At 40.6% G+C, this 23,660-nt stretch overlaps 1 protein-coding gene across 2 annotated transcripts in view; it reads left to right on the plus strand.

Moving 5' to 3' along the window:
- DMGDH (dimethylglycine dehydrogenase) overlaps positions 1–23,660 on the plus strand; it is a 71,276-nt gene that overhangs the window by 43,071 nt on the left and 4,545 nt on the right. For both annotated transcript variants that reach the window (XM_060635477.3, XM_060635478.3), the window contains exon 15: positions 19,074–19,208. In XM_060635477.3, the coding sequence (XP_060491460.2) occupies positions 19,074–19,208 (135 nt within the window). The remainder of the gene's footprint in view (positions 1–19,073; positions 19,209–23,660) is intronic.

The following is a 23,660-nucleotide window of genomic DNA, read 5'->3' on the forward strand; positions in this document are numbered from 1 at the left end:
GACAGAGTCTCTGGGGCTCAGGCCAAGAAACCTGTGTTTCAACAAGCTGCAGGGAGTCTGATGCATCTAAATTTGAGAAGCACCAACCTACATAATTATTGTGGAAAAGTGTATTACGAAGCCAATTTCTTACAGCCTCTTTCGTCTATACAAGTCCTGCAACTATACATGAAGTGATCCCTTTGTTATGGACTGAATGATTGTGTTTCTCTAAAATGTACATGTTTTAGCCCTAACCCCCATGTGATGATATTTGGAGGCGGGGCCTCTGGGGAGTAATCAGATGATCAGGGTGGGGTCTCCATGATGGAATTAGTGTTCTTTTGAGAAACAGGAAGACAACAGAGCTCGCTTTCTGTCCTCATCTTGAGGCTATGGTGAGAAGGCGGCTGTCTGTGAGCCAGGAAGAGGACACTCACAGGGGAGCTTAATAGGCCAGCACCTTGATCTTGGACTTACCGGCCTCCACAACTGCGAGAAATAATTTCTTGTTGTTAAAGTCACCTAGTGTGTGATATTTTGTTCCAGCAGCCCAAGCTGACTCAAATACCCACCGGGTAGTGTTTTAGTTACCGTAAAAGAACCTAACAGAGATGCAGTCAGTGGTAATATTGAAGGATAGGACAGCAGCTGCTGCTGTGTAGGATCCTTGTTAGAATTTCAAAAATAAATTGTCCTGTTTAGGTGCTAGTCAGCTAAAGTAAAGGCCGTTTTCCCATTCTATGGAAATATGTGAACATATGCATATGAATCAGACTAAGAAAACTTTTTAAATGCCCCTGCATCAAGTTCCCAAATTCTAAGCTGAGATATTAACATAAACATGTATATTTATAGTATTAGATTTTAGGAAAACGAGCCTCCTTAAGGGTTTTAAAGGGAATATCTTTCTGTGCGTTTTCCCTATGACTTTTATTTTTATGATGTACCATCTGCCTCCAGACCAGAGAAAGCAGGTGCTTAGAATTTGGGCAGACCCTTACAGCAGATTGCTCCTTCTGATAACAGAAATCTTCGTTTAGTTGTTTAAAATAAGGATAAAAATGGCCTGACTCTTCAAAGCACTAAAGTTCTGTTGTTGGTCACCAATAGATAAATAGGTAACTGACTCTCTTGCTTCACAGTGTTTGGGTATTATTGTTTGGGGATAAGGCATAGATAAATGAGCTCTTCGTGCTGAAATTGGGTTTTTGGAACTCCCTTTATGATTATAAGCAGGTGTGGATTGTGTATTTATTAGTTCCTTTAAATTAGTTCAATAACCCAAGCTGAGCTCAGAATTAAGTTGTTTAACAGATGATGATTTTGATTTATGGTACGTTTTTTATGATTTCTGAATTACTGGTTTTCATTCTGGTGTCACAGAGTTAATTTCTAGTGATTACGTTGGTTGACGTGCGGTGTAGCACCAGGACCTGGACCTAACTGAGCTAGTCTTTTTCAATTATGTTGACTTGGGTGGTTCATGGGTGTCACTGTGATGCTAGCTAATCTCTAAGACTGGGGAATAGGTTGGATCAATAGGTTTTTCAGATTGTGTATGGTGGTTTCACAACTTTATCTTTGTTTTGTAGCAGTCTATAAAATGAAACAGGTTTCTGAAAAACTAATTAACATTATAAACTAAACGATGTAATTTGATACTTCACGTTCTATGCCTAAAAATAAAAACGTTGCCCAATCTGGTTTCATACTACATTTTAAAGAATATGTAATGCCAGTTCATATTGCTTTGGAAAGTTGACAGTCTATGAGAACTGAAGCAGCAGTTAAGACAGAGGAATATTTTTTTATTCCATAAATACACCAATGAAAACAAAATTTAAAAAAATCCTGGGCATTTCACAATTGTTTAAAATCCTTTTCTTTCTCTGGCACCTGGGTGGCTCAGTCAGTTAAGTGTCCAACTTTGGCTCAGGTCATGATCTCATGGTTCATGAGTTCAAGCCCCATGTCGGGCTCTGTGCTGACACCTCAGAGCCCGGAGCCTGCTTTGGATTCTGTGTCTCCCTCTCTCTCTGCCCCTGGCCCCACTCACATTCTGTCTCTCTCTTTCAAAAAAGAAATAAACATTAAAAAAAATTGGTTTTTAATAAAAATAAAATCCTTTTATTCCTTTCTCTTTGAAGCAAGCATGTAGAATTCTCCGCTTGGCCCTTGAGTGTTTACACAATAATTGTATAAGCCATAATATTAAAAAATTGTATAGGACATAGGCTGTGTTGGAGCTAGGAGGCCCCTGAAGGTGGCTCAGTACCCCTTCCTCATTTATGGGTGAGGAAACTGAAGCAAGGAAAGGTGTAGTGACCTCTGACCTCACCACAGTGCTCTCTCACCCACCACTTTCCCCAACAAAGTCCTTTGCTTCATGGGCTTTTCAACCTTGAATAACTGCCCAGGAATGTTTTTCTGGCAACATATACTAAAATATGCATGGACTATGTTTTATTAATTGATGCCTCCCACAGTCATGTTTTTGTTGTAACTGATTTTGCGTTTTATGTTAGGATCAGAATAGCTGATTTAACCACATTAAGGAGGAAAATGGGTGTCTGAGGAGATGGGCCATCAGGCCTCTTTGGAGACAACTGCGTTGTCGTCAAAACCAGTGTAAAAGTAGGGAAGAGAAAAAATGGAGTATTGAAGAAATCTTAGATGCCAAAGGAAAATAGTGCATGCTGCTTGCTTTCCTTACTTCTGAGAGTTGTTTGAGCTGCAGCCTTCCCATGGCGTTGGCTGATGTTGATGAGGTTTTGGTGTGATGGTGGTGGGGGTCCGGAGCCGACAACCAAGAAAGAATTCTTGAAGACATCTTTGGTGCAAAAAGGTGATTTTATTAAAGCATGGGGACAGGACCCATGGGCAGGAAGAGCTGCGCTGGGGTTGTGAAGAATACCTGGTTTTATACTATGGAGTTGGGGAGGTAAAGTCAAAAGGGAGGCCTCCCAAGGGACTTTGATCTGTTAAAGAGGGCTCCTAAGATACCTGAGGCCTTACTATGGTCAAGCTAAGGTTGTTTTCCCTCTAGTAAGGCATTAACATTAGGACATTAGGGGGTTCCTGGAGAAATGTTATATTCTGTATTTGCCTCAAGCATTTGTCAATGGCCTGCAGGTTATAAGGAAATTTAATTTTACCTTCTTGCCTTTGTTCCCCATATCACTATGGAGGGGTGATATTGGGGCTCCAGGAAACAGTCTACAGGCTTCTGGAGGCTGGCCTATTGATACAATTGCCTTTTTCTTGTAATTTACTAAGATATTTGTGCGTTGATGGAGACCCATGTTCTGCATGACTGTGATCTCTATCAATTGGCCATTTGTTTTCTTTCCTTTGTCCTTGGGCAGCCAGAAGTGCCTGAGGAATATCACACACATCCCATTTGGTGGTGGTGATGGTGATGTGTGTGTGTGTGTGTGTGCACGCGCCCATGAGCACACTAGCTTGCACTTTGTCCTCAGCCTGCCCCACGCTCCCTCATCAATGTGAAGTAGTTGTGCACAGGCTCAGTCTCCTTCTGAGTCAACATTGAGTAAGCACCATTCATTAAATACCTTGCTAGGACACAGGTCTAACAGTTAACGACATAACTCCTGATGGCTCTCCTATCTCATGACGTTTGAAGCAAATGACATTTCAGGAACTGAAACTATAGGAAACATTCTTAATACTCTGAAAATATCGATCCAGGAGGATCGTTTAGCAGTACACAACAGTGCCATCTTGTGGACAGTGAGCATAGAGCCTGGAAAGGAAGCATTAACCAGAAGCGCAATACAAGTAGAAATAATTAAATTATTTCTTTAAAATCTCAACTAAAATCCTTTTACCCCCCAAAAGTTATATAATTGCTATTAGTGGTATTAGAATTTCAATAGAAGCTACTTTTTGGGAAAAATTAGTGGTTCTGGCTTTTGGTTTTTTGTTTTAGAAATAAAATGCATTAGTCAAGAGCAAAAGGAAAATCAGCTGCCTTAGAATGGAATCATAAATATTGGAATTTTCCTCCTGGAAATACTGAGTCTATGTCCATTTAGAGACAACTTCTGCCAAGATTCAGAGACTGAAGTAACAATGTAACATGTTGAAGCAGGTTGGGAGAATTTTTTCTTTTTGATGTTTATTTTTGAAAGAGACAGAGTTCCAGTGGGGGAGGGGCAGAGAGAGAGGGAGACACAGAATCCGAAGCAGGCTCCAGGCTCCGAGCTGTCAGCACAGAGCCCGACGTGGAGCTCGAACCCACAAACTGTGAGATCATGACCAGAGCCGAAGTGGAATGATTAACTGACCGAGCAACCCAGGCGCCCCAATAATTTTTTAAAGATCCTTCCCACTCCCAATTTCTTCCTTGGCTTCTCTTTTCCTGTCATGGGCTTCTAACCAGTAGAGACAGAATAAGGTGATAATAACCACAAGTGAGAAGACAATGTTGATAGAAAATACAGAGTCTGTCTTTGTGGAAAAATTATTTAAAGTGTAACTAGTAGGTAAAACAACACAAAAACAAAGAGGCAAAGCACCACCAGGCTTACTACATTCTAAGTATTCAATAAATGTTAGCATTATTAAAATACCAGAATGGAAATAAATAATTACTCACAGACAAGTCAGAAAGGAGTTTCTAATATGTTACAGTGGTATAAGTACCCAACTCTGGGGAAATTTTAGGTAAATGGTAATAGGCATTGAGGCAGAAAATTTTCAGTGACTCTCAGTCTTGGCGTACATTAGAATCACCTGGAGTATAATTCTTTTAAATCATGAAATGATTAAAAAATTTCTGAGGTTCATGCTGCAACCCACATCAATTTAAAAAGAACCTCTGGGGGGCGCCTGGGTGGCTCAGTTGGTTAAGCGGCCGACTTCGGCTCAGGTCATGATCTCGCAGTCTGTGAGTTCGAGCCCCGCATAGGGCTCTGTGCTGACAGCTCAGAGCCTGGAGCCTGTTTCAGATTCTGTGTCTCCCTCTCTCTCTGCCCCTCCCCTGCTCATGCTCTGCCTCTCTCTGTCTCAAAAATAAATAAAAAACATTAAAAAATAATAAAATAAAAAGAACCTCTGAGGGTAGGAATTCAGGCATCAATTTTGTTTTGTTTTGTTTTAAAACTCCAGGTGATTCCAAAACAGATGGAGAGGGATAGTGCTAGACCAACGCTTTTGAACTGGCTGTACATCACTAACTTGGAGAACTTTTTAAAGATTGCCCTACCCTCAGTGGTTCTCAGCTGTGGTTCACAGACTGGTAGCATCAGTGTTAGCTAGGGATTGGTTAGAATTGCCAGGTGTTGAGTACCATCCCGGAATCGGAAACTCTGGGGATGGGCTCAGTGATCTGCTTTAACAAGCCCTCCAGGTGATTCTGATGCTCCCTCAAGTTTAAGAATACTGACCGGAAACCAGTTGGATTAGCTCTGCAGGGAGGGTTTGGGTTTCTTGGTTTTGTTATGCAATGAAGATTGAGACCCGCTCTCTGAGTTCTTTACCTTTATGCCTGCGTGGTCCTGTAAATAAACAGAACTTTAAAACAAGGGGTTTGGTTAAAGGAGGGTGCTATGGAATTGGTAGTGAATTGGAAGTAAGTAAATCTGTCACCTACTCTGGCTAGGCTACAGTTAATACATTCTGCACCAAATTTCTCTCTCTGTCTCTTTGGAATTGGACAGTAAGTGAATGTTTTTTTTAAAGTCACCAAATTTTAGCTGTGTGTCCTTGGGAAAGCCACTTAGTTTCATTTTGCACCCGAGACTGCTAGTGTATAAAATGAGGGCTCCTTACATGTCTAAAACCCTAAGAAATACCACCTAGCGGAGTAATTGAGGATGTTGTTACGGTTATCCATATGAACCACATAATTGTAACACTTTAATTATGCCATCCTTATTCCCTTACCCATTTCCATTGCTAAATGATAAAGGAAAAATGAAAGAAAAGAAGTAAAACCTAGGCTGAGATAGAGTTTATCATGCCTAAAACATTTATCAGAGCATATTAAGCTACCAGCTATTGAATCAGTATCCTCATATGTATCCAATTTCTGTTAGGAAACAGTGTTCTATTTCCACCCTAAAAGTGTAAGTGTGCTGTTTAGATGCCCGCTTTAAAATTTGGAAGTCTCTGGAAACTCAGGACTAGGAATAAGTTGAAATAATTCTTTAGATTGCTTTTATTATATTTTTATTTTAACAGCTTAACTAAACATGCAATAAATGGACATATTGAAAGTGCACCATTTGCTAAAGTTTTAAAAAATATTTATTAATGTTTATTTATTTTTTGAGAGAGAGACACACACACACACACACACACAGACAGGGGCAAGTGGGGGAGGGACTGAGAGAGAGGGAGACACAGAATCCAAAGCAGGCTCAGGCTCTGAGCTGTCAGCACAGAGCCTGACGTGGGGCTTGAACCCACAAACTGCAAGATCATGACCTGAGCCAAAGTTGGACACTTAACCTACTGAGCCACCTAAGTGCCCCAGGTTTTTTTTTTTTAATGTTTATTTATTCTGAGAGAGAGGGAGGGCATGAACACATGCACCTGGGGCAGGGGCAGAGAGAGGGGGAGAGAGAGAGAATCCCAAGCAGGCTCTGCACTGTCAGTGTGAAGCTGGACACTGGGCTTGAACCCACAAACTGTGAGATCATGCCCTGAGCCAAAATCAAGAGTGGGTCCCTTAACCCACTGAGCCACCCAAGCGCCCCACCATTTGCTAAGTATTAATGCACGTATACACTTGTGACACTACGACCACAATTGAGGATGGTAAGCCTATCCCTCTTCCCAGAAATTTGTTCAGGCCTTTTTGTAGTCCCTACTTCCCAACCCTCCCTATACCCTCACCTACTTCCCAAGGAACTTTTTGTCACTATAGACAATTTTGCATTTTCTAGGGTCTTATATAAATGGAATCCTATAATATATTTATAATATATTTTGTTTTGGTTTTGTTTCTCTCACTAAGCATAATTCTTTTGAGACTCATCTGTGGTATTACATGTATTAATAAGTCGTTCCTTTTAATTCTAAGTAAAGGATTCCATTGTATGTATATAGCACAGTTTGTTTATATACTCAGTGAACTTTGGGGTTGTTTCTAGTTTACAACATTTCTCTTGGGTAAATAGGAGTGGAATGGCTGCATAAAATGGCACGTATATGTCAACTTTGTAAGGAATTGTTTTACACAGTGGTGAATCATTTTATATTTTACATTCCCACCGCTAGTTAATGAGAGTTTCTGTTCCTCCAAATCCTCACCCAACACCTGTCATGGTCAGTCTTGTTAACTTGAGTTACTCTATGAGGTAAGTAGTAGGATCTCATACTTTTGATTTCCTCAGTGACTTGATGTTGAAAATCTTTTTATTTGTCTGTCCACCATTCCTATCTCTTCATTTATGAAGGAAGAGCGAGTATGCACAAGCGAGTCAGGGAGAGGGTCAGAGGGAGAGAGAGAATCTTAAGCAGACTCCGCACTGAGCATGACTCTGGGGTGACTCTGGGCTGGATCCCACGACCCTGGGATCATGACCTGAGCCAAAATCAAGAGGGGGATGCTTAACTGACTGAGCCACCCAGGCACCCCTCGTTTACTCCTTTTTTTTTAAGTTTATTTATAGTGAGAGTGAGAAGGGGAGGGGCAGAGAGAGGGAGAGAGAGTGAATCCCAAACAGGCTCTGCACTGCCACCAAGGGCCTGATGTGGGGCTTGAACTTAAAAACTGTGAGATCATAGTCTGAGCTGAAATGAAGAGTTGGGTGCTGAGTAACCCAGGTGCCCCTCTGTTACTAATTTAAAAAAATGTTTTTTTAATGTTTATTTATTTTTGAGAGAGAGAGAACGAAGGAACAAACAAGTGGGAGAGGGACAGAAAGCAGGTTCCAGGCTCTGAACTGTCAGTACAGAGCCTGATGCGGGGCTCGACCTCACAAACCACGAGATCATGACCTGAGCTGAAGCTGGATGCTTAACTGACTGAGCCACCCAGGCGCCCCTTTTACTCATTTTTAATGGGGTTGTTTTTGGTTTTTTTGTTTTTGAAAGTTCCTAGTGTATCCTAGGTACAAGTCCTTTATTAGATACATGCTCTGCAAATATTTTTTCCCACTCTGTCCTCTTTTCATCCAATACATCTGATAGTGTCTTTCAAAGAGAAGTTTTATTTATTTTATTTTTTTAAAGGTGCCATTAGTTAAGGTTTATTTATTTTGAAAGAGAGAGAGTGAGTATGAGCGGTGTAGGGGCAGAGAGAAAGAGAGGGAGAGAGAATTCCAAATAGGCCCCATGCTATCAGCACTGAACCCAATGTAGGGCTTCAACCCATGAACTGTGAGATCATCACCTGCACTGAAACCAAGAATCAAATGCTTAATTGCCTGAGCCACCCAGGCACCCCAAGGGCAGAATTTTTAAATTTTTTAATATTTAAAGTCCTTATCAACTTGTTCTTACCGATGATGCTTTTGGTGTCGTATTAAGAAATCTTTGCCTAACCCAAAGTCGTAAAGATTTTTTTGCTGTTTCCTCCTAGAGGTCTTATCAACCTTTTACATTTAGGCCTATTATTTATTTTTAGTTAATATTTATATCTAGTGCCAGGTATGAATTAAAGTTTATGTGTGCGCATATACCCACGGATTTGTTTCCATTACCATTCATTGGAAAGGCTGCACATTCTGGACTGTATCACCTGTGTACCCTTGTCAAAAATAAGTTGTCTATAAATGTTGAAGTCTCTTTCTGGACTCTTTTTTTGGACTCTATTGACTTATATGTCTTTCTTGATTCCTGTGCTGTATTGATAACTGTGGCTTAAATCAGGTTGTGGTAGCCTTGCAACTGTGCTCTTTTTCAGTCATTTTAGCTATTATAGGTCCTTTGAATTTCCATGAATTTTAGAATTTATAAAAACATGGGAATTGTGTTGCATCTATAGGTCAATTCAAGTCTCGCGCTCATGAAAAACACATATCCCTCCATTTACTTAGGTCACCTTTAATTTCAAAAATATTTTGTAATTTGCAGATTTTGCATATCTTTTTGTAGATTTATCCTTAAGTATTTCATATTGATAATGTTTAAATGGTATTTTTGATTTTCATTTTACTGCTAGTATATAGAAAACAGCTGGTATTTATGTATTGATCTTGTAATTTGCAACTTTGCTAAACTCAGTAGTTCTAGTACTTTTTTGAACTTTTTGTAGATTCCATGGACAATCATGTTGTATGCAAATAGTTTGTCTTTTCTAATTTAGATGCCTTTTATTATTTATTTATTTATTTATTTATTTATTTTTCTTGCATTACCACAGTGACTAGTTCCTCCACTGGCTGAACTTTCAACAGAGTTAAATAGAATTGTTGCTTGTTCCTGATCTTAGGTGGAAAGCATCGAGTATTAAGTGTGATGTTAGTTGTATGTTTTTCATGGATGCTCTTTATCAAGTTAAGGACATTCCTATCTATTCTGAGTGCTAAAAGTTTTGTTTTTAATCAGGATATCAGATTTTGGCAAATGCCTTTGCTACATCTACTGAGATAAACATATGGTTTTTCTTTTTTGCTTTGTCGTATAATGAAGGACATTTACTAATATTAAAATGTTAACTCAACTTTTCATTTTAGTGGCAAAATCCACTCAGTAATGATGGGTTATCTTTTTCTATATTGTTGGATTTCACTTGATATTGTTATTTTTTTAATATTTATTTTGTTTTTGAGATAGAGCATGAGCTGGGAAGGAGCAGAGAGAGAGAGGGAGACACAGAATCTGAAGCAGGTTTCAGGCTCCGAGCTTTCAGCACAGAGCCTGACGTAGGACTTGAACTCACGAACTGTGAGACCATGACCTGAGCTGAAGTTGGCTGTTTAACCAACTGAGCCGCCCAGGTGTCCCTCATTTGATAATTTTTAAATTAAAAAAATATTTTTAACGTTAATTTTTGAGAGACAGAGAGACAGAATGCAAGTGGGGGAGGGGCAGAGAGAGAGGGACACAGAATCCAAATCAGGTTCCAGGCTCCGAGCTGTCAGCACAGAGCCCGACCCGGGGCTTGAACCCACAGACTGTGTGATCACAACCTGAGCCAAAGTCAGTTGCTTAACCAACTGAGCCACCAGATGCCCCTATTGATCATTTTTAAAATACAGTTTGCACCTGCAGTATCTTTCTAGGATGTATCACACCTTACAATTATTTTTTTTCCTTTTTCTTTTGAATGGAATGTAAGCTTCTTGAGTACAAGTTCTGACAGGACAAAATACATTTTGTTTACTTTTTTATTCCTAACACCCAGCTCAGGGGTGGCATATAGCAGGTGCCCAGCAAGTAATTTGCTGTTGAAACTAGTGTCAAGAGCTGATGCTGGAGAAGTACTGAGACCTCGTCATGAAAGGTCTCATCTGCCAGGCTAAGGAATTTGGAGTGAATCCTGGAGACACTGGGGAGCCACTGAACAATTTTGTGTAAGGAATGACCCACAGATGACGGAAAATAGACTAAAAAGGAACTAGCCTGGTGACTGGGAGAACATTTCCCAATTACTGAAGAAATGCAGTGGAGTGATGTTGAGGGCTTCAACTAAGGCATTGGACATAGGATGGAGAAGAAAGAGGTGTGAGTGATAGGAAGAAGGTAGGATGGAGACCATGTGAGGGACACTATGTGAAGGGAGTGGAGAAGAGGATTTAGGATACTGATCACGAATGGGGAAACACAAAGGGTGTAATTGGGAGGCTGGAAGGACTGGTGGGGTTGAGGGGCTGTGGGACAGCCAACCGACAGCTGCACATGTGTTTGGGGACCTCTGCTCTGAAAGTATGGATTTGAATTGTTCATGTATGGGTGGTAATGAAAGCCAGGGGAGTGTTGTGAATCCCCTCTTCTTCTTCCTCTTCTTTTTTTAAATGTTTATTTATTTTGAGAGAGAGAGAGAGAGAGAGACAGCGTGTGAGTCGGGGCGGGGGGGGGGGCGGGCAGAGCGAGAGGGAGACACAGAATCTGAAGCAGGCTCCAGGCTCTGAGGTGTCAGCACAGAGCCTGACGCGGGGCTCGAACTCACGAGCTGGGAGATCATGACCTAAGCTGAAGTCGGACACTTAACGGACTGAGCCACCCAGGCACCCCTGGGAACCCGTGCTCTATAGCATGCTGTACTTAGCTCTGTAGTGATACTTGGTATATCCCATAATGTCAGCTGCTTCAGCTAGTCTGTGAGCTTCTCCAGGACAGCTGGAGAATCCTTAGGCTAGTGCTGTGTCTGGTCATTAGTAGGACCTGAGTATTTGGTGAAGGGTTTGAGTTATGGCTCTGCCACTTGCTCTGAAAGTAAACAAGTTGCTTAACCTAACAACACTTCAGTTTTCGTATCTGTAAAATGAAGAAAATAGCGACCTCATTTGTTTATGAGAGGAGTAAAAAACATGTGGTGTCTCAATAAATGTTAGTTTGTTCCATCTTAGTGAAGTGAATATAAAAGTATCTAGGGAAAAACAGCTGTAGAGAAAAGCCTTTCCATTTTTTTAAAGACCCCAGCAAGAAAGATCTTGTGTCCCTATTGAGGACTCATTTATTCATGTGTTTCTTGTTGTATTTAATAATTATTTACTTTTCATTTAGGCTCGAGTGCTAAATGTGAAATACCAGATGGGTAATTGTTCTTCGCTTGAGTCTAAAGATGAAAACTATCATGAAAAGTCTATATCGTGATTAGTAGTAATGCAGTTAAACATAAAAGTACATCTGCCAAAGTCACAGGTCTTTTGCATTCCATGTCTGTCCTTTCGATTATTGGACTCCAAAACTGAAAAGTAAATATTGGGGGCACCTAGGTGTCTCAGTTGCCTAAGTGGCCAACTCTTAATTTTGGGTCAGGTCATGATCTATGGTTTGTGGAATCGAGCCCTGCATTGGGCTCTGTACTGACAGTGTAGAACCTGCTTGGGATTCTCTCTCTTCTGCTCTCTCTCTTTGCCCCCCCACCCCAACTTGAGTGCGTTTTTTTCTCTCTCTCTCTCAAAATAAATAAACTTAAAAAAATAGAAATGTAAATATTCTTGTTAAAATGGAATCTAGTAAAAGTCCTAACATAAATGTAATGGGGGCTATTTCAGTTTTGAAAAATTTAGTTTGGTTTGAATGCTAACTGTAACCTAATTCTTAAAATATTTTAAATATTTTCTCTAGGTTTCTGTTTATCCCCAGCTTTCTTTTAGTTAAGAGAGTTGCTTTTCTAGTTATAGTAAATACTTTTTTCGAGAAAGAATACTTAACTGATTAGTACTTTTGTTGAGAAAATGCTAGATGAGGGGGGCCTGGGTGGTTGAGTCAGTTGAGCATCGGACTCTTGATTTCAGCTCAGGTCATGATCCCAGGGTGGTGTGTGTGGGATAGAGCCCCACGTCGAACTCTGCCCTGACAGCTCAGAGCCTGCTTGGGGTTCTGTCTCTCTCTTTCCCTCTGTCTCTCCCCAGCTCACTCACGTGTGCGTGCTCTCTGTCTCAAAAAAAAAGAAAGAAAGAAAGAAAAAGAAAAGAAAATGCTACTTTGTTTTATGTTGCCAAGGGCAAAGAATGAAAACTGTGTAGGTAGGAGCCAATAATAACAGATGTAAGTTTCTAAACTAATAACCTAACATTTTGCTAATAAAGAGATAGTGAAATTGTAGTCATTATAAACATACACGGAATGTTACCAAGCTCTGCATAGTGGAAAAAGAGTCAAGAGTTGAGAAGCTTGGGTTCAAGGTTTGGTACATTCATCACCCCAGGAAAGACCCTTATGTTTTCTGTCTGCTTAAAAACTGTGATTCTAATGATGAGAAGGTGAAAGGAATGATAGTCTACTCTGTCTTGATGGGGTGGTGGGTCAGCTGATTCATCCCCTAGATGAATGCACCCGTATACAGTTTTATCGGTTGGACTGTGAGACAAGCATAGATGTACCTGATATTCACCACCTGATGGAAGAAAGTTAAGATTTACATAAACGGTCAGTTAGTAATGGCCACATGCCCTGAGAGGGAGTCCTATCGGGACTGTGTTTAAATGATGGTCCCTGAGCCCCATTTAAAATAAGAAACATTTCTAGAAAGTACTGGGGGACAAGTGGCAGAAATCTGTCACCTGGATTTCCATCTCCACTCGGCCACTTACATTGACAGTTGACTAACTGTTCTCTCTGCAACCCTCTCCATCGCTGTCAAAGCAAGAACATGATTTTCCCACTAGTGCTGCCCCTGGTTTCTAAGGGGAGCTTTCTTGGGACCCAGGATGTTACCCCAATTATTGTATTTAGTCTTCGGAGACTTTAGATATGTAGGTTTCAAGGATTTGGGACAGTTAAATGAAAACGATGACTTCCTTGAATTTTCTACCCTGACTCTCCATATCAGAGCCTTCTTAGCACTGCTTGTGTTAAATTCAGATTTAGCTACATCTCGGCCAACTGTGCATTCACCTAAGAATCACAACCAAAACTATACTGGTTTAATTTATTTCATTTCCATATGCTTTGAGGTAATGCAAGTGCTTTTAGTAGAGCTAATAAGATGAATAATTTTATTTCACTTAAAATCTTAATGTTATCATCTTTGTGGATGTTATATTTAGTATATATTACAAATAGCTATTTTAATTGCTTTTACCCTTTCGTAAAGTTGGTAGATTAAGAAACATAAGCGAAGACTCTTTTTGAGCTATATTCTCAGTGCCCCCAGAAATTTGTGTTTCTCAAAGATATTAACAGCTGTTTATATAATTAAGTTGGCAGTGATTCACTAAATATATTTTGTTCTCAGGTCATCCTGATAGCACCAATTTTAATCATAGCATTTATCTTCAGACATATTTTCTTCTCTCATGTATAAAATCTACAATCTTGGAAGAAAAGCCAAGTAAAGGAGAATGAAATGCCACTGCCCTATTTTAAATCTTTCTGCGTCAGGCACAAGGTTAGCTTGGGAAAAGAGAATTGTCTCCAGGGAGAGGTGTTACCTTTTATCTGTGTTTTAACTGTGTGTGCCTTACTTTTAATTAGGTTTTTGTTGTTGTTAGAGTATTTTCTTTTTTTTTTTAATTTTTAAAAAATGTTTGCTTGCTTATTTATTTATTTTTAGAAAAACAGCATGTGCTCATGGGGGAGAGGCAGAGAGAGAGAGGGAGAGAGAGAATCCCAAGCAGGCTCTGTTGCTGTCAGTACAGAGCCTGACGTGGGGCTCCATCCCACAAACTGTGAGGTCATGACCTGAGCGGAAATCAAGAGCTGGATGCTTAACTGACTGAACCACCCAGACGCCTCACCATTACAGTATTTTCATTCATATCTGAGGACAATATTGCTGACCAGATCAGTTCCTGATGTAAGGATATACAGATACAGATGTCAGATTTCATTAATAGTAACCTTGACAGTGTTTTCAAATCCTCCTTGGTAGTTCAAAAATACTGTGTAGTGAACATCCTTCAAAACAGGTTCAGAGTACCCAGAAATAATTTAAAAAAAACATTCTTTAGAGGATTTACATATCCTAGACCTTCCAATGATAGACTCTAGGTATAGTCACTTTAAAAAATACATGGAGGGGCGCCTGGGTGGCTCAGTCAGTTAAGCATCAGACTTCGGCTCAGGTCACGATCCCGCGGTCCGTGAGTTCGAGCCCCGCATCGGGCTCTGGGCTGATGGCTCAGAGCCTGGAGCCTGCTTCCGATTCTGTGTCTCCCTCTCTCTCTGCCCCTCCCCCGTTCATGCTCTGTCTCTGTCTCAAAAATAAATAAAACGTTAAAAAAAAAATTAATAAATAAATAAAAATAAAAAATACATGGATAAAATCTAAAAGTGAAGTCTTGTGTGGCCATGTAACTGAGCCTCAGGAAAGACCCTTAACTTTGTTGGGCCTTTCTCTCTCATAAACAGGGGATAAAATTCTTTATCTCATAGGAATGTCATGAGGATTAAATGAGGTCATTCAGCATAGTGTCTGGCACATAGCAAGTGCCTAATAAATTGTAAATAGTATTGAATATTTATTTTCACTGAATTTATTTTTCTCTTTTAAAGAAAGTTTTCTGAGGCCCCTTCCCTGCTTTTCCTATTTCTTGTGATGAGCTGATACCTTATGTTCCCTCTTAGACTTTGGTTAAATTGTGATTTTGGTGAAGGTGGAGTTAGGCCCCTTCTAGCACACCTTTTTCCTCCCACCCCTCAGCACATGCCTCAGGAGATCTCGTCTAGCATCACAAAGGGACCCTTTTTTTAATTTTTATGGTTTAACAAAAATTTTTTTTCTACATTTATTTATTTTTTGAGAGGCATAGAGACACAGAGCACAAGTTGGGGAGGGGCAGAGAGAGAAGGAGACACAGAATCTGAAGCAGGCTCCAGGCTCTGAGCTGTCAGCACAGAGCCCGACGCGGGGCTGGAACTCACGGACCATGAGATCATGACCTGAGCCGAAGTCGGACGCCCAACTGACTGAGCCACCCAGGTGCCCCATGGGACCCTTTTTTTATAATGTGAAAAAATTTATATTTATATTTAGGCAGCTGGACACAGTATAGATGATCCCAATTTTGTTTGCAACATCCAAAACATCATAGTCAGGAGCCAGTCGAACATATGCCTTCTTCTCTCCATCAGCCCTGATCAAGGTGTTGATCTTGGCCATGTCAGTGTCATAGAGCTTCTTCACAGCCTGTTTGATCTGGTGCTTATTGGCCTTGAATCCACAATGAACACAAGTGTGTTGTTGCCTTCTGTTTTCTTCATGGCTGACTTGGTGTAAGGGGGAACTTGAGTGCATCATGGTCAAGCTTGTTTGTCCTGGGGGGACTCATTTCTGAAAGCTTTGGTCATGGCCATCTTTCACCACAGCCACTCCAAAGGTGTAGCAGATACTGGCTTAAGTAGTTCAGGACTGGGCATGTTGTGATGTGGAGAGAAGGAATGACATCTCCTCAGGGACCTCCTAGAAACTACAAGAACATATCTATTTATCTCTGTATGCCTTCTGCCTGACGCAGTGTCTGAACACAGCAGGGGGATAGCAACAGTTGAGTAAATAATTGAAGGAAAATTCTCTTAATATGGATGCAGGAAGACCCAAAACCTTCAAGATCTAAATGAATCTCTAATGGGAAAGATCCAGATTCCATTATAGGAAAGTATGATCTCATGGCACTCCACAAATCATACAAAATAGCCCATTTGCCTCTCAGTGTTGTTGTAAAATGCTTCTCTACACAAAGTGTGAGACTTTTTTCCCCATTTTATATTGATTGCTATATAGACAAGAACTCTAAATAGCACCCCTTGTTGGGGCACCAGGGTGGCTCAGTCAGTTAAGTGTCTGACTCTTGGTTTTGGCTCAGGTCATGATCTCATGGTTCATGGGTTTGAGCCCTACATCGGGCTCTGTGCTGACAGCATGGAGCCGGCTTTGGAGTCTCTCTCTCCCTTTCTCTGCCCCTCCCCGACTCATTGTCTTTCCTTCTCTTTAAACAAACAAACAAACAAACAAACAAACAAACAAAAAAACTTTAAAAAATAAAAGTAAGAGAGGCACCTCAGTGGCTCAGTTGTTTAAGCGTCCTACTTGGGCTCAGGTCATGATCTCATAGCTCGTGCGTTCAAGCCCCACGTTAGGCTTGCTTTGGCTTATGTTTCTCCCTCTCTTTTTCTGCCCCTCCCCTGCTCACCCTCTGGCTCTCTTTCTCTTTAAAAAATAAACATTAAAAAAGTAAATGCAAATAAAAATAGGAAAAATTAAAAGCACCCTTGTCACTATTTTTCCATGATAGCAAGTTGTCTTTGAAAACGATCGTAAAAATTTGTTGAAGTTCTTTCTCTATTTAGATAGACATGTTTTAAGTATAATGAACTATGGTTTTTGTTACCGGACAGAACCAGTTCTGAATTCAGCACCCCTGAGTGGCTGCTTGCCACTCAAAAATCAATAATGGAGAGACAGGGATGGTGGGAAAGGAAAAGTTGCTTTATTCAGGAAGCTGGGAACCTGGGAAGACAGTGAACCGAAGTCCCAAAGACCACCTTCCCTGTCTTGGCAAAAGCAGAGGGTCTTAGAGGGGAAGGCGAGGGACATGGACGGGGGTGAGTGGGCTCCCTGCAGTGGAAGTGGGTGCCCAGGTGGTTAGTTGTGTGTGAACATGACCTCAAATAGATGTGCTAGCATGAGCAGTGGCTTTTTGCAAATGTGGTTAGTCCTTCTCTTCCGGGAAAGTCTGGTTCTTCACTCCTAAAGGCCTATGGTCTGCAGATCTCAAGGGAAGCAGATTAGTTTGGCTACAGACTACGGGACTTAAATCAGCAAGCATGGGGTGCATAAACTTGAAGCCACTTAACCCTTAAGATGGATTGGAGGGCTGTTACAGTTTGTTATTACTTGTTACCAGGAATTTCTCTTACATATGAATTCAAATGAATCAGGCTTTTTCTGTGGGTTGGTGGTTTTGTTTTTTCCCCACCAGTCTGGACTTAAATAACATCGGGTCCAGCTGTCTTTGAATTTTTATCTGGCTTCATAATAAAGCTTTATAGTTGGTTCTCACCATCTGGATCACACTGGGGAAGGTAATCGGACTTTCATTTTGCAATTATTTTAACCTTGGCCAGTGGAAACTGACAATGGAAACTTTCAGTTTCCTGTGAAGGTCAGCAATTTAAACTTGCAATATCTATAGAAAGCATACTTCATTGTGGGCTTAGCCTAGAAGATCTGAACCAGTAAAGGAGTAAACTGGGGGGGTGGTCATCAGGCAGAGGGTATGTGAGAACCCCTCCCACTGTTTCACTGAGCAGTTAAGGGGATTCAGTGCACCCAATCCTAAATGTTTTGTGTGCAGAAAGAGCTGTGTAAATCCTAAATGTTGATGGCGGAGGACATTTTTGGCATGAGATATTATTTCCTTTCTTCTTTGGCCAATGAGGAAATTAAAATTGTTTGCTTTCTTCTTTCAGAGAATGGTTAGTCTGTATATGGGAACTCTTGAGAATTTCCCCTCTCACATTATAATCTCTAATTAAATCTCCTTCATAGAGATGTGATTTGTGTATCACAGATACCCCCTTCCCCTGGTAAGATAAGAGATGATTTGGGGCTCCCTCAAGTAGAAACCTTAATCCACACCCCTCCTGGGTCAGCTTTCCCTCCTTCCACTGACACTGCTCTTGGCCTCTGGCTAGCTTTTCAGTCTTACCTAGTATCCCTGGCATTCTGGGTAGGTAGAATTGTGCCTCCTTTATTAGCTAAGTGTCTCCACTGAAGAGTCATCACTAACCTGTTTGTTGTGAGGTGTGTGAATGGACTGGAGGTTATCCCTATAGCCATGTCACTGTCACTTGCGTTGCATTAGGAATAACTCTGAGTGTGACCAGGGGAACATATTAGGAATAGGAATGTCATCTGTCATGTGTTGCATCGAAGGAGGAAAAACAAGCTTGAAAAGCATTGTGTTAGACTTTTGATCAAAGAGCTTATTCTCTATCTACTTTTATAATCCACACAGGGGTAAGCATGTCTCACACATAGTATGGGCTCAATACATTTCTGAATGAACCGAGTACGACTCAACAGTTGGTAAATTTCTTGAACCATTATTCTGAGAAAGAAAGAAATGTGCAGCGTTTTGGGGTTGTTCTGACATCACGCATCAAAAACATGAATTTCCTTCTTGTAAGTGTCCTACTGTAGGTGGAAATTGAGTAGTGCTTTGCTCACCACCAGCCAGTACTGCTGTCCAGAACCATTAGATACAAGGGTCGCTTTCATAATCCACCATTGCAATATCATGCCTTATGTTTTTCTGCCTAGGTGGTTCTGGTAAAATTGTTATCACAAGTTATTACCCTTCAGTCTAACCTATCTGAAGGAAAAGCTGGCTGATACTGTCATTTGAGGACTAAGAAATATTTGTCTAGACGTTTGATCCAATCTGTATTTTTATTTGATGTGTAATTGGCGAGAAAATCGCAAAGACAAATTTAAATGCTTGCATCTCTAACCTTGTCACAGTGTCTGAGCATTCATTCATCATCATTATCTTGGATTCCTGCAGCCAGCAGACTTCATAGGAAAGCAAGCACTGAAACAGATTAAAGCCAAGGGGCTGAAACGGAGACTGGTCTGCCTCACCTTGGCAACGGACGATGTTGATCCGGAGGGAAATGAAAGCATCTGGTATGATGGCAAGGTGAGTGCTGAGGACCTTGTGGCTAGGGGCCACTGCAGCTTTTCTGTACCAGAAACTCTCCTTGTCTCTATTTCCTTTTAGGATTTTGTTTTTTGGTTTTTGTTTGCTATTTACCTATCTTTTGGTTGGGTCATACACTTTGATTTCTGAGCTGTCATTCAAGAAGCAGAAATCATTTAACTGAAAGGAAAATGAAATGCTACTCATTTTAAAAAACATAAAATTCTCTATGCTTTGATTAAAGAAAATAAAACCAAGGGCTTAAAATTCAATGGGCAATGAGGAAGGTACGAGTTAGAGGGTAAAATGATCTACATGCTCACTCCACATCCATATCTGTGAATGCAAGAGATGAATTTTGTAAAGAATTTGGCATGATGGTTTAGCTTCTAAGACATCTTTGAGAAAGAGGTAATTCTAACCTGAGCACATCAGAAGAAAAAAAAATCCAAATGAAAATATCCATGACAACAGCGAGTAGAGCCTTGGAAAGTAAAGCGAGCGGTAGAAACCATTTAGTTCTTCAGAAAGAGTAAATGTGCCTTCTTCCCATTTGGGCATGTTAGGTTTTATTCTATCAGCATCCAGTAAAACCAGATAACTTACCAATTGAACTTCATTTCTTTGACTTTTTACAACTATTTGTAAAACCCAGTTTGGTTTAAGATTTTGCTGTGTTCTGGCCGGTGTTAGCAGGCAGATGTGGGACTCTGCTTAGACCACGGGGTAAGCACAGGGCCTTCAGAGCTCATCCAAACAGCTGCTCCATATTGAACAAGATCTGCTTGGTTGGTCCATACCCAAAGATTCAGAGATTTGGTGCCTGGGTTTTTTCTCAAGCACTGCAGCCTACTTGATACTTGTTTCCATTTTCTTCTTCTCTTCAGTGACAAAAAGAGCCCTGGAAGTGAGGAGAGCCATTGGCATAAAATCTCAGCCTTTGGGATCAATTGGCCCTCAGCCAATGGCCATTTGGACTGAGGCATGGGTTCATTTGATGTAGAACTAACATCTGCAGAGTTTCTACTATGTGCTGGATATTTTTTGTGTACTACTCTAATTTTATAACACCCCTCCTAGATGGGTATGATTATCTCAATTTAGAGTTTAGACTTTGGGGTTCAGATCCCAACTAACTTGCTTGAGGTTGCATAGTGACTGACAGAGCTGATTTCTGATCTGTGTATAGGCGGACTTTGAATTGCTTACCCTTTCTCCTAAGCCATGCTGAGTAGGCCAATTTGCTCTTGTCTCTGTCTCTGCTGTCCCACAGTATTCTCTTCAGCACTTAACCATAGACCCACAGTTCTTGTACATCCCAAAGCGGGTGGATGTTATTAGACACAATGAAGCCAAAGATTTTTTTTTTTTTTTTTCAGATTTCAAGTTCTTTCTTAAGAACCTCTTCACCTTTAATTGTTCTAAGGTTGTTTACCTGTTTCAACCATTCTTACCTCACTGTCTCCCCCCTTCTTTTGGTTCTAAATCTCTGGTTCAGATTTTTTTTTTTTTTAAGTTTATTTATTTTGAGAGAGCGGGGAGAGGGGCAGAGAGGGAGGGAGAGAGAGAATCCCAAGCAGGCTCTGTGTTGTTAGTGCAGAGCTCCACACGGAGCTCAATCACACAAACCAAGAGACCATGAACTGAGTTGAAATCAAGAGTCAGATGCTTAACCTATTGAGCCACTCAGGTGCCCTGAGACCTCTTTTCTTAATAAGCATTTCCTCCAACTTCACATTCACCTGCAACTTTCAACTGATACACACCTCTGCCATTAACTAGCTGCTTGACCTGATCTTAGCCTCTCTGGACTTCCATTTTCTCATCCTAGAAAATGAGCCGTGTCAAGTTTCCCCCACCCCATCTTCTGTTTTTCCTGTTCTCACTCTATTTTCATCCAGCTTTCTAATATGGTCCACGCCCACCCTTGCGCTGGCTTTCCGTTTTGGCCGTAGGTTGCAGATTATGCCATTGTGTTCTGTATGCAACCCCAAACCAACCCTGATAAACATGGTGTGAGTCTTGACACGCAAATTCAAGTTAAAAAGCCTGGAAACTTGTACCTTAAACTTACACAACATTACACGCCAACTATATCTCAAAGCTGGGAATGGGGGACCTGGAAACCCCAGTTCCTTTTTGAATTTTACTTCCTTTGCTGTTTCTGTGCACTGAGTTTACATCCTATATTCTTCATCTTTCTTCCCATATGCCATCTGCTTACAGAGCTGTTAATCCAGTTGTAGTTGGCTTTATAAATCAAATATCCCTTGAATTTCCTGATATCCACTTGTCTGTTCTTTGTTGCTCAGTAGGGTGATCGTCTCATCCTGCAGATGAATCTCCTGGATCCTCTTTATACTCTGGAATGAGATGACATACTTTTTGTTCTTGCTTCCTGACTTTGTTGAGACTTGTACTGCCTTTGGTATTTGGTATTCTATTCTTGCAAATATTTTCTAGGCAGTGGGGATGCGGCAGTGCATAAAACAGGCAAGCATCTCTGCCTCCATGGGTCTTACGTCCCAGGGGAGAGAGAGTAGACAACGAACATACTAAATGAAATAAAATGGCACATCTGAGAGTGATGAGTGCCCTGGGGAAAAGTAAAGTCCAATTGAGAGATGGGCAGTGATGGAAGGAGAGATCAGGATTTTAAATAAGGTTTAATTTTTGAAAAAGAGTGGGCATGCAAAGGGCTTCTGTTATAAAAGCAGCTTTGCTGGGAAGTTTTAAAGATGTGTGGTAGAAATGAAGTTTGGAGAGTTGAGAAAGCTGTCTTTTTTTTATTATTTATAAACAAAAACACACAGAGACAGCCAAAGAAACACCATGTATCATCCAACTTAAATTATGTTCTCTCTTTCAAAGGCCATCTACCATGTTACCTCCCCTAAGCCAGAGGTGCCTTTAATTCTCACAAAGGGAGGAATGAGACAAGGCTGAACACAAATGAGGATTGCTTATATTGGTAAAAGGAGAGCCTGTGATTAACAAAGAATATGAAAATCTACTAGGCAGAAGGTGGGCACAGGTTGTTCTTGTGATTCACTGAGCAAAGAGAAGAAATAGATTTAATTGAATCTGGAATATTTTAAGGTAGAAGGATATAAAACTGTTGCTAGGGAAAACCTTTCCTTAGAGATTTCGTAATGAGATAAAAGGAAAGGCCAGACTTGGGAAATACTCGGGTTACTCGGCATTGAATTAGAGAGAAATGAAAGGGGAAATGAAAGTAATCTAGCAGAAAGCAATGCATTCAATAAATATTTAAAAAAAAATAGCACTCTTGCAATAAATACACTATTTCTTTACGTTACTCATGCAGGCATAATTGCAAGATGAATCACTGCTGGGATTTTAAGAGATGGGAAGGCCTGGGGAATCTCTGAAGAGGGATGGTGGGGTTTTGACCCATTGAGTTAGGGGCTTTGGCCAAGAGACTTGGTCTGACCTCTTCTTATATTCTTAAAATGCCCAAGCAAATCAGGTCACCTCTCCAGGGCTCCAAACACAAACCTCAGGCTTACAGACTAGGAAGTGAAGCCAAGATTACCAAGAAAGTCTTTCAAGGAGCTGTGATTAAAACTCCAACCTTCCTGACCCAAAGCTCTGCCTTACATTACTTAACTATGATCTAAAAGAGAAAAACCATTTTAAAGCATATGTGTTCTCTCAGCAATACCTTGGCAGTTAATAACCTGCCAGAGAAACAGCTTTTACTAATGAATGCTTTCATGTTTGTTTGTTTTTTAATCAACCAGTTCTCCCCATAATAAGCTCAGAAATGATACGGAGAGGTTTCTGATTTGGGGGTTCAGTGAGATAATTACAAACTGGGACCACAGAGCTAGGAGTCTGTACTTACTGTCATAAATGTGTCAGCATCTCAAAGACTAGAAATGCTATAATAAGACTGTTGATTGTAGTGGACTCTTTGCTGAGGCAGCTGAAAGATCACTGGCCGATTCATGTCCATGAATATTTTTCAGCACCAGCTACAAGCAGCCCACTGTGTGAAACAGGGAGGCTGTAAGGATTAGTGCAACGCTGTGTAGCCAGGAGAAGCCATTTTGAGTAGGGCTATTTATCATATTTTGCTTTTGTTGTCTTCCTTTTACATTTTTTCAAATGTGGTGTTTTAACCTGATGTTGTTGTATTGCTTTTTTTTTTTTTTTTTTTGCATTCTACTGTTTCTCTTTCATCTTTTCCTTCAGATCTAGTTTCCACTCATTTTCTTATCTTTGTAACAAGCCTGATGAGATTTTTTTTTTTTTTTTTTTTTTGCTGCATAAAGGCTTTGTTTTCATCTCCTAGGTTTTGTTTGTTTGCTCAGTGCTTTTCTCTGGTTTACCATCCCAGTTTATTCCATTTCATCCTCCCTAATTTTGATTGCTCATGCCTAATTCCATGTCTCCACTCATCCTGCAAAGTTTCGTCCCCCTTATATA

This window comes from Panthera onca, chromosome A1 (assembly GCF_046562875.1).
Source record: "Panthera onca isolate mPanOnc1 chromosome A1, mPanOnc1 haplotype 2, whole genome shotgun sequence".
Lineage (NCBI taxonomy): Eukaryota > Metazoa > Chordata > Mammalia > Carnivora > Felidae > Panthera > Panthera onca.